This window comes from Helobdella robusta, assembly GCF_000326865.2.
Source record: "Helobdella robusta unplaced genomic scaffold HELROscaffold_4, whole genome shotgun sequence".
Classification (NCBI taxonomy): domain Eukaryota; kingdom Metazoa; phylum Annelida; class Clitellata; order Rhynchobdellida; family Glossiphoniidae; genus Helobdella; species Helobdella robusta.
In genome coordinates this window covers 1,908,022-1,920,448 of record NW_008704902.1, presented here as the reverse complement: position 1 = coordinate 1,920,448, position 12,427 = coordinate 1,908,022, and the positions used below count along the sequence as shown (strand labels likewise).

Genomic DNA, 12,427 nt, shown 5'->3' with positions numbered 1-12,427 from the left:
GAACAGTGGTCACTGGTCATTTCAAAATACCATAAACCGCGCTATGATGTATAAACGACGCTAAACGATATAGGTACATAGGTACATCCTATATAGTAGCTCGTTAAACGTAAAGAATAGAACAGAAATTTAAAAATAATTTATAAATAGATAAAAATCCATCAACGCTTTATCATTCATCATTAAATCGGTGTGTTTTACTTCATACATGCTCTCTCTTATTTATTTATGTACATTAGTGTAAATATATATGTATATATATATATATATATATATATATATTTTACTTCATACATGCTCTCTCTTATTTATTTATGTACATTAGTGTAAATATATATGTATATATATATATATATATATATATATATATATAATGCACAACATACATAGACTACGTTATTACACGAATATAATAATAAATATAAAGAAAACTAAATAATCATGAGCTTCTTGCAAGCTCATACACATACAAGCTAAGGTAGAGAATGGGTTACTTCGATTCAATGACTTTGTCATATAAGATGTATCAAAATATGAACCGGATATACTTGGGGATATATAGTCTAACATATTCAATTTTAATATAATTATATATATATATATATACATATCTATAAATATATATATATATATGATAGTTGATGGTATATATATATGATAGTATATATATATACCATCAACTATGATAGTTTGCCAGTTTGTTTCACATAAATTTGTAAACTATATACGGCAAAGCATGTAAATAAAAAATTCGTAAAACTGGAATTTATAATGATCGAATTTTTCGAAAATTTAATGTGATTCATTTGATTATTTAATTGTGATTATTTGAAACTCGTCTGTAATGGAAATTGACGCAGCTTGTCAAGATAACGGTATTTATTCACTTTCAGAAGCCAGAAACGAAGAAATAAAGAGAAATTTTTTGGAGATTTATAAGAAGTTCATTGACGAAGTAGAACCAAACTGCATACTTGATTGGTTGATCCAGGAAAGAGTTCTGAATATTGAAGAAAAAGAACGCATATCCAGCCAACCAACAAGACACGAGAAATGTCGAGTTTTGTTAGATAAACTTTTCATGACATCAAATAAAATGGCTTTCATCTTGGTGTACAAAGTTTTATATCAAGATTACAATTGGCTCGCTAAAGATATAGACGATTCGATCAATAAGGAGAGAAAATGTAACAATATAAAATTTATTTCCACTATCTACTGTTGTTTATTTTAGTTTTCATCTTTATAATTAAATCAAAATTTAATTGTAGGTGTTCTACCAGCCCCAAATGAATTACAACACAAGTTAAATGCAGCAAATGCTACTATAGCAGATTTACAAACTGTATTAAAATTAAAAGATAAAAACATACTAGATCTTGAAAACAGGCTTTCTAAAATGAAAGAAAAACTCGAGCAGCTTGAACAAAGGCAGAACAAAGTGAAAGACATGTCACAATTTGCTCAAGAGTTGAATGCAAAAACAGAAGAAATACAAAAGCTAGAAAGCCATATAAATATTTTGCAGGACCAAATAAAAAATGCTGCATCAATGAACAAAAGCAGTGATGCCTTGGATGCAAGTGAAGCTCAACTATTATTTTATTAAATTAATCTGTTATACTATTTACTTGTTTTTTGTTTAGAAATTGATAAAGTAAATTATTAGCCAAACCAGTTGGTTGTTTTGTTCTAAATTATAATGTGAATGTTGCATTACCTTAATTATCACTTAATAAACTTTTAATGCATGTTTTCTTTTAATTAATAGGAGTTTCTGAAATTTCTATTGAAATTAAAAAGTTGGCTGTAAATGGATCCTCAGACATTATATGCATAGGTAAAATTTTGTCATATTCTTGTGATCATGTTTTATAAGATTGTAAGTTAACTAAAAAAATTAACAACACAGATGAGCACTTTTCAGATGCTCCAATAACTGATGACACAAAGAAGCAGAAGTCTCTTACGAGAAAAATAAAACTTGTGAATTACAGTGGCTCATCTTTTGATTTGTGGCAAGGAACATTCGGTTAGAAAAAATATCTTAATAAATGAACAATACTTAATGACTAATGTTACCGTTCAAATAAACAGGATCATGCAACAAATTGGTGATGATAAAAGACCTGCTAGACAATACATCTGAAACTCATATTAGTAATTTTATCAAGGAAACCGAAATTTTGAAACAGTTAAATCATCCAAGATTGTGTAATCTTTTAAATAGTTCCACAGTTGGAAGTAATTATTATATGGTTTTTGAAGGTACAAATTTGCCAAACGCTTTGACTGTCTTTAAATGTAGAACGTTCCCAGTAGATGGAGATGACATCCTCCGATGGGTTGTGCAAGTATGTTTTGATTCTTATTAAATAAATTTTCAGACTTAAAGTAACATTCAAATTTTAATATAATTCAAAAGTTAGCTTGTGGATTAGATTATCTTCACTCACACCTAATACTTCACCGAAATGTTTATATTCAAAACATCATCCTTCACAATGGTTTAAGATCTATCAAGCTATTCAATTTTTCATATGCCAAACAATTGAAAACATTTCAAGACACGATTGTGGAAGGTTACATCTTAAGTAGCTTCTTAAGTAGCTTTCAGTTACAATTGAATTTGTTCTAACAAGTTATTTTTCAAACAGAAAATCAAAATGTAAATGCTAAGTCCACTGCCCCGGAAGTCATTTTGAGGAATGAATGGTCTTTAAAAAGCGATGTGTGGTTATTTGGAATGACTGCGCTAAAAATATACTTACGTGGATGCAAGTTATTTCCAGGTTTTTCCGATCGATATTTTTTTTTGTTAACCACGTTATAGTTAGATAACACAGTTATAACCACACACACACACACACACACACACACACACACACACACACACACACACACACACACACACACACACACACACACACACACACACACACACACACACACACACACACACACACACACATATATATATATATATATATATATATATATACTTATATATTTAATTTGTTAACAATTTTGTAAGGAATGACTCAACGGGACATTAAAAATTATATGTCTCGATGGACAGCTGAAGAGTTCGATAAACAATTTTGTAACGCGAAAAATTTTAGAAACACAAATCGTACTCATCTAAAACGTTGTCTGGAGCACGAGTGTTTGGAAAGACCGGACATGTTACAACTTTGCTATTATTCTTGTTATGTAGAAAATTTAGTTCCAAGTATGATGTATTTCAATGTTGGATATGCATATTTTAATGACAAAAATCATTTTCTTTATAGAATTTTCGGCAACACACTGTTTTGAACAAACAATTGTTCACAAATGCACAATCAAAGGAATAACTACATTGAAGAACATACTCTATGTTATAGTGGTTTCTTCAAGTTCAATAAAATGTTTCAAAAAGTCTAATAAGTTTCAACGAATTCAATCAATAAAACTTGGTCAAAAAAAATCGAAATCATTAACAAACTTCATAAAATTGCATAGGACTAGTTCATCATCTTCGTTTGATTCTAGCCGGTCAAGTATTAAACAAATTACTTATAGCAGCAACGTACTAACAAGTATAGCATCATCTGAATATGGCCAATGCATATATGTGCTGGATGGATTCAAAAAAATAATTTTCCAAATAAGTGCCGATAAACGTCGAATCATTAATTGTTTTGAAGCATGTCCTGGTGCACACAGTCTTTCAGTTACAGCGGATAACAATCTTCTTCTTAACTGTCGTCTAGATGAAAACTTTATTTTAGAATGTAATAACAGTGGTCAGAAAACGAGGATCATCAACACAGAATTTCCAGATAGTGAACCACGCAAAGCTATTAAACTTAATGATGTCCAATATTTATTTTTTCACAAATTAAAAAATGTTAGAGACGATGTTTTAACTGTTAATGTAGTTGACAACGACGGTATTCCATCTTCTGGTTATGGAAAACTATGTTTGAAAAATATATCTGATGTTGCAATTCATCGGCCATCCAGAACAATATTTTTAACCGATTACAATGCTAATAAAGTGATGTTTATAGACCAATACATGAACTCCGAACCTCGGGAAATTTTAAATACTGAAAATGGAATATTTAACCCCGTAAAAATTTACGTAAGCGATGAAGGTCAAATTTTTGTTGGTCTGATTTCAGGGACAATAAGGTTTTTTCAATTTCACTGGAAATAAATTAAACTGATCTACCTTTGTAGGTTATTATATTTATCTAAATGTATCTCAAATGAAATAACTTAAAGTTACCAGAGTTTGAGTTTGACATTTATAAATTTATCATTTTCGAATAATGCTGTAAATAAAATATCATTGTTCTAAATGAATTAATGTATATATGCTCTATTTTCTATATACACTCTAATTTCTGTATCGTAAAACTGAGCTTACATGTGCTTTTGAAGTATTGTATTTAAAAAATGAAAAAAGAAGAAGACTGTAGTGGAATTTTATTCATTCTACTTGTCTTGCCTCTTTAAGCCAAACACGAAATTGCGTAGTTGCCAACCGTCCCAAATTAGCCTGGAGAGTCCCGAATTTTGCCCCCATGTCCTCTTTGGTGTCTGCGGGACGCATTTTTGCGAAACCAAAACAAATAGTTTAAATAATGAAATAGCAATTTAATAACAAATTTAAAAAAGCCATGGACGCCAATTTTATTTATGTTTCTAACACAAATACATCAATGAAACAATTTTTTAACTTCAATGCGATGTCAGTGATAGTTATGTTCTTATACTGACAACACACATCAAAGAAAAATTTCTTAGTTTGATTTGGATTTCGTTAATGATGTTGATTCTAATAAAACAACAAGAAAAACAACGTCGAATAATTATTTAATTTAATTGTGATATTGATGATGATTATGGTTGTACAAAAAACATCAAGCACTGAGAGACACATGGACTTATATATATGTATGTTGGAAGGAGAGCATAATTAATATATTATTGTTAAGAATTCTATGAATTGTTGGTATAATGCCAACTATTTGTAGAATTCATAAAATATTGTAGTATATATATATATATATATATATATATATATATATATATATATATAAACACATTTGTCCCGCTTTTAAACATCCAAATGTTGGCACGTGTGAAATTGTGAATAACGGTTTGCGCACGACACCTCGTACAAATTCAAAAATGTTTCCCACCAAGCTGACAAATCATGTGTATAAATAGCTTACGTATAATTATAATAGGGACATTAGCTAATTTCATCTATGCCATGTCCGCCAAGCCATTTAATTACGCCCGCGAGATCATGTATAACCAAGAAAGGTCGTCAGCCACAAATCAACATCTTAAAAAATTCCCTTTCGGTCGACGGTCGAAAAATGTTATTTTTATATAAATATGCGGTCCTCCAAATAGTTTTCAATGCGGCCCTCACACCAAAAAGTTAGTCCACCCTGTTTTAAGCTAACAATTTCATTCATCAATCGTCGATACTACTATACAAGCAAATGGACCCTTAAAATACATAAGTTATCGCCACCGTGTTATTTATTTATTTATTGGCACAAGTATTTAGAAATTTTCTTCTAACTGGTTATTGTCTCCAGAATCATGTTAATAAATAAAATATCTATAACTTTCGCATTTTTAAACAACTGATAAATACACAAAACATTATTCAACGAGATAACGTAACACGGAATAGTGAAGTTTCAATCAAATACATGAAATAGGAGCTATTTTTGGATTAATTCCAGCAAAACAAACCCCGGTTTTTTTGATATCCTTTCAGCACAGTAGAATATCAGAAAACCTCTACGTTTTCTTTAGTGCTTTAACCGTTTGATGTGAGATGGAAAAACTTCTTGCAGTTACAATTGAAGAGAAATCTAACTTAACCGAGCAAAATAAAATGCAGCGGGTGCACCCAAAAAGAAGTTTGAGGATATCACTCAAATAAATGAAACTCAGAATGATTCATACGATTTTTTTCAACATGTCACGATTTTTAATTTTATCACTAAACCTAATTTCTTGAACAAAGTTTTGTTAAAAAATGATCGCAAGTTGTTTCACTGAAAAAAACGCGATTTCAATTTAATGAGAAAACGTTTTCATAATGATAAATTCTTAAGTTAATTAGTTTCTATTTAGGCGCGGTAGCAATATACTTAACGATTTCATTTGAAATTTAGTGAGCTACAACTTTTAAATCATGTTTCATAATTAATAATACAGTATATTTCAAATTATCGTGTCGTTGGAGAAACCATGTAGATATATAATGACCATGGGAGAAACTAGCGAACAGTGCGTGGACCTAAACACTACTTAGAATCTTGTTTTGTTTCTCTCTCTCTCTCTAACACACACACACACACGACACACATTTACATGTTACTTCGAATGAATACATTTAAAATACCGAGAGACAGCCTGATAGTTAATGCTTCAGGTAAAAACTTGTTGCACCTGAATTGGTTATTTAAAAACAACTCCGTGTATGTGTGTAAGTTCATTTTAGAAACCTAGCAATCGGGCAGCAAACTGTTTCAGTTCTTTCAATTTTTAAATTTGCATGAGTTCAAGCAAACAAATTCAAAATTCAGATACAAGATTCCCTTCATTAATTTAGTACTGATTGATTCTACTGTTAATTAATTGTGAATTAAGAATCACAGTTGGCTCGCAAAATCGCTACATGGGCAACTGCTGTGAACCACCAAACAAGATAGATCATTTCTTGTACGTTAAAACAGGGGACATCAAAGGCAATTTGTCTAATGTGAAACTACGTGCAAAGCTGCAAGATATAAATGGCAAAATAAGCAATGAGTTGAAACTGGATCTTCATTTTGGAATAGATTTTGAAAGAGGGCGAATGAACGTGTTTGAAGCTGTATCTTTGAACGGTTTTTCAGATATGGTAAGAGTTGAACTATGGAGAGAAGACAGTGAAGAAAATCAAGGAGATGATTTGACGGATGGAGTAGACTGGTTTTGCGAATCTCTACTTGTTAATAACAGACAGACCGAAAAATGCTTTTATTTTCCTGTGTTAAGGTGAGCAAAATAAAATAGCATACCGTCACAATTGTCAAATACATGACTTGATATAGGTAATTTTCGTTGATATAATTTTAGCTTACTATATCAGATATCTAATCCAATGGGACTATCTTCCTTTTTCTTTACTATTCATCCACTTAGGACAGCTTGTCTTTAAAATCTAGATAAATCTAATTCCCAAATAATGTTGAAAAATGATTTGTCTAATAATTGTTTTAAGCTTGTTCTCAGTCAGCTTAAAATTTTTGCTTATCAGCCAAATCTCATGTCATTTGTTTGCTGAATACCTTTGAAATAATTTACCAAAATTTAGATAAACATCCATAAGCTTCATTCAATTAAAAACTACTGACCTTGCAATATATATTTTTTCATTCTACATCTTGTTTGCGTTACGGTTTCTATTTTAAAATTAATACTTGTTGCCTTTTTTATCCAGTTAATTAAGTTAAAAATTAAATTATAATACTCGAATTAAGTATTTTATAAATTTTTTTTGCATTTTCAAGGTGGGTTTTGCTAAACCAGCACTACAAAATAGAGATAAATGACTCATTGTTGCCTCAAACTGATCCAAACGCAGAACAGAGAAAGGAAGAATTAAATCATCTTCAAGAGCTTTACCAATATGGCCAATCTGCTCCTGATTTACCAGTTCAAGTATTATTGATTGTTTTTTAAATTTTATTTGTATTTGATTAAATTTGATTCCATTTAAATTATATCAGGTCAGTACACTACCTCCATATGAGCAATTTTCAGATGAATACAAGGTCACTACTTTTCTTATTTTAATATTTCAATTATTTAGAATTATAAGTTTATTTTTTAAAATCACAACAGTGGGACATAATAAATTCACAATTCCAAGTGCTTGCCAAAGCAGGCCTTTCAAAACTGCCGGCCACACCCTGGGACTCTTTAGAGGAATTGCTTGGAGTATATGTTCCTGAACTACCAGAGCCTGTGGTAAAAACTATTTGGAACTTTTTACATTTCACTTGTTTGCATAAAATGTGATGATCCCAAAATGACATAAAAAATTAAAAACTTTTTTACCATAATGTGTCAGTATGAAAAACATTTAAAATTTGGAAGGGAGTAGATAGATGGAGCAATGACCTGTGTTTTGGAGCCCAGCGATTAATAGGATGTAATCCAACGATGATAAAACTGTGCACTGATTTGCCAGAAAAGTAACAAATGTTCTCAATATAAATATATCAAATTCAAAAAATTATATTAACCTGATTACAATTTCAAGCATATAGTTAATTTAAAATGTACAACCCCAAATAGCATGAGTGTCACAGCAGAAATGTTAAGACCGTTTTTAGAAGGATGGACTATGAAACAAATTATTGAAGCAAAAAGATTGTATGTGGTTGATTTGAAAATATTAAAAAATATCAAAACTGTGCCAGGACACAAGGTTTTAAAAATAATATATTCTATTTCAATAAACTACAAAGCTTTTTTGGTCTATGTTAACAGGTATGTGCTCCTATAGGCTTATTTTTTGTAACTGGAGATAAACAGTTTGTACCAATCGCTATACAATTATTTCAAAACATAGCGCCAAACAATCCAGTAAGTTTTCTTATCAATTATTATCAATTTATTAATGAAAAATGTGTAATGGAAATGAATTATTTGAAAACTAACAATTTAGGTCTTTTTGCCTAATGACCCACCCTTCACATGGTTATTAGCTAAAATGTGGTTCAACAATGCCGATTCTGCTGTCCATCAAGCCCTGACGCATTTCTGTAAATGATAATTATTATTTTGTTGATATAAGTTTTATTAGAGTATGTTAAAATGAATTTGACAAATGTCGATAGTGCCTACATATAATTTTCAGGTTTTACTCATTTGATAATGGAGTCTGTGTGTGTGGCTATGCATAGAACAATATCTCCAAGCCACCCAATCTATAAACTTTTAGCTCCACATTTTCTTTTCCTGCCTTCCATCAATGCGTAAGTTGTTATGTATGATGGTTATTGATTATAATAAATCTACAATTGAGTACGTTAAAAAGCAGGGCCGGATTAACAAGATGAGGGGCCCGGGGCCTATTTTGGTGGGGCCCCTTTCAGGGTATGAAATATTAAATGTTGAAACATAAAACAAGACAAGCAAGTTTTTAAGGATAATTAAACATTAAACACAAGTTTATTTAAAAAATCGTTTATATTACACTATCAGTAAGCCAAAATGATGATTAAAAATATGTTTATATTTCCAGTATTCCAGCTATTTTATAATAAATAAATTTTGTCGTCGCGACACATTTGAGAGTTAATGCTGATGATAAATCAGTATTTTCCATAGAATCAATCAGTAGTTGATGCCGATGTGTCGAAATTGTAAAAAAAATACCATTTCTAAGTTATCAAAAAATGTACAGTACTTGAGCAGCTTTGTGTTGCATTTTTAGCAACCAAATTTAATAAGTGTGCTGTACAAGGAATCCAGAAAGCTAGATTTTTTCTTTAACTTCGGTTTGCAGGCCGTTATTCATTGTCATGCGTCGACATAGTTTTGACCGCGGCAGTTTCCCAGATCGCGATTGGCTTGAGTTTTGATATGTTATGCATGAAAATCATCGTACTGGGCAATGAGTTCAAGATTGCCTTAAAAGTTTCCGTTTCTAGGTGATCCAGTTAATTCGTTATCTCCTCTCTAAAACGCCAAACCATGCTCTGCAATAAATTAAATAACATTTACCACTCGTTTCAATAGTGACTGCCGGTAGTAGTCCTGAGACTCAATTTGTTGCGATAACTTTGTATCAATTCGACCAATTGCTTTCAATCTCATATTGAAAACAATGTTGGAGTTCATGTGTTCAGCTGACTTCATGAATTTTTATTCATTTTTGAGAACGTTTCCAATTACAAAATCATAACTCGAAAACATTGAGAAATTTGCTGTGATGAAACACATCAATTTGCAAGTGAAACAGTAAAGTATTGAATAGCAAGCTAAAAAACAATCAAAATTTCGGATATTTAAAAAACTAAAACTTTCGAAACTCAAATATGGCGACAAAAGAATTCAGACTAAATTTACCATGGTCTATCTATTAATAGCAAAGATCATTTAAATACTTTATCAATTTATATTGTAAGTTAAGAATTATAAAGTACGTTATTGGCATATGAAATTGAAATAAAATAAACTTTAAAAATAAATGGTTTGGAACGTTCATTTTTACCTTGGTGGGGGCCCCCAAACATATAAAATCCCCCTGGTAATAAAGGCTCTTTAATTCGGTCCTGTTGAAAAGTATTTTTGTTAACTGATCAATGAAGGAGAGGATTAGATCAACTGATCAGTGAGAATGGTTGGATAGACAGAACGACATCATTAGGAAGAGAAGGCATGTTTGAACTGATGAAAAGAGGGTTATTAATATTCAAATGATTTTTCGACATACCTTTGTTGGTTGATTAAAAATTTATTAAATTCTATCCATAACGTATTTAAAAAGGATGGATGATTGGAGGATGGATGTACATGGCACGTTCCCAAAAGAATTGGAAAGCAGAGGAGTAAGGATTTTTTAATACGCAACAATTTTTTTTTAAATTTTATCATACTTTATTCTAGATTTTGTTTAATCTTTTGTTTTCATTTAATTTTCCAGCTACTCGATTTGAAAGTACTGAATGATTATGGATACAGAGATGATGGAATGCTGGTTTATAAGGCCCTGGAAAGATATGTCAACAAAATTGTTTTCAAATGTTATGGTAAGAGAAATTTTTTATGTAACTTTGAAAACGGTTCATTTTTAGCAGTACCTGCATTAGTTTATAATTTCTTTTGACCACATCCAGAAAGCCTTGAAAAATTAAACAATGACATTGAAATCCAAAATTTTGCCAGAGAATTATCAATATCAAAAGATGATGGAGGGGCTGGTATAAAAGTAATTATTAACTTTTTGAAAAGTTTTCATTGCTTTGTTTCTTTCTTTTGTGAACAAACGTTGATTTATACAAATATAATTTTCTTTTTTTCGACTTTTCAATATTTTCTGTCAAGCTGTAATAAAATTACCGAAAGTTTCATAATTTTTCAGGGAATTCCTGGGAAAGACATCAAAAAGAAAAACGGCACGGAAATTTGTAAAACATTTACAAGGGCAGAGGATGTGTCCATGCTGTGCATCAACGTTATTTTCACTTGCACAGTTCAACACGCTGCTTCTAATTTCCCCCAATACAACGAATACGCATTTCCGCCTAATTATCCATCTATTCTTAATGGTGTTCCGCCAACAGATAAAGTAGATAAATTTTGCCATTTTTTCTAAATACTGAATTATATTTTTATCATTTTCAATTTTTAGTTATTAATTTTATAATTTTAAATAATTTTTCAAGTCTCCGCGTACCGAAGAAGACATACTTGCAGTGATCCCAGATAAAGCCACTACTCTAGAGATTATGTCCATTACAAAATTATTTAGTACGCGTCCACCGAAAAGTTTAACACAATGGGACTTTCAAAACCAGTTTGATTACACAGCAATAACGGCAGAAGCTGAGTATGTTTTAAGTTTTGAATAATGATTTCAGTTAACGAATTTTTTTCAATAAAATTGTTGAACTTCTCAAACGCAAACCACTCACCATCGTACAGACTACGCAAAGAACTTGAATCGATCAGCCAAACGATTAAGCAAAGAAATGAAACAAGGGACGATATTGTTAAATATTTTTACCTTGATCCAAAAAATATTCCTAACTTCATATCCGTCTAGAAATTATTTTATGTGATTTTATAGTTTTAACAAATATTTTATTTATAAGGATTTTTTTACTCGAAAACGTTGTAGCGAATGTTACAACGTTTACGGTTTTAACTACGATTTCTTGCGATTTTAACTTTCCAAGTAACAGTATTTGAACTTTAGATCGTGCTTGTGCTGAAATTGTTACATATGAAACGCAATTATTTTTTTAAGACATTCGTTCTTATTTAATCACATCATTCCATTTGTCGCATTAATGCCGTTAGAATTAGTCTTCCATTTCATTTTCATAACAAATAACGCCATTATTGAAAGATATAATAAACTGTGTTAATCAGGAGACATTTTGCAGAATTATAAAAAATTTAATACGATTTGAAGCATCGTTTATGAAATAACGTTTGGTTTACAGGAAGTAAGATGAAAAGCAAAGTGCGTGCTTTAGAGCAGAACGTGATTGAAAAAGGAACATATGAATGAAACATCGAAATATATACACACAATACGCATATATATGTTGAACGTTAGTGGTATCAAACAAATGAATTGAAATATAAAATCTAAGTGTGGTGCAGTTCATCGTGTTCGTTC

General features: G+C 30.7%; 2 protein-coding genes across 2 annotated transcripts; both read left to right on the top strand.

The window, feature by feature from the left end:
• Window positions 1–844: 844 nt before the first annotated feature.
• Window positions 845–4,204, top strand: HELRODRAFT_162227 (hypothetical protein; the record flags this gene model as incomplete). The annotated part of the gene is made up of 8 exons (XM_009024493.1): window positions 845–1,187; window positions 1,272–1,583; window positions 1,913–2,032; window positions 2,098–2,354; window positions 2,426–2,582; window positions 2,658–2,792; window positions 3,035–3,232; window positions 3,351–4,204. 8 exons carry the CDS (start codon window positions 845–847, stop codon window positions 4,202–4,204), a joined length of 2,376 nt encoding a protein of 791 aa, XP_009022741.1.
• A 2,496-nt stretch (window positions 4,205–6,700) lies between these two features.
• On the top strand, window positions 6,701–11,845 carry HELRODRAFT_66521 (hypothetical protein; the record flags this gene model as incomplete). The annotated part of the gene is made up of 15 exons (XM_009024186.1): window positions 6,701–7,062; window positions 7,578–7,728; window positions 7,912–8,037; window positions 8,167–8,264; window positions 8,368–8,500; window positions 8,563–8,658; window positions 8,741–8,837; window positions 8,933–9,050; window positions 10,389–10,481; window positions 10,568–10,628; window positions 10,724–10,829; window positions 10,917–11,008; window positions 11,189–11,368; window positions 11,466–11,629; window positions 11,725–11,845. 15 exons carry the CDS (start codon window positions 6,701–6,703, stop codon window positions 11,843–11,845), a joined length of 1,998 nt encoding a protein of 665 aa, XP_009022434.1.
• Between the last annotated feature and the right edge of the window lie 582 nt (window positions 11,846–12,427).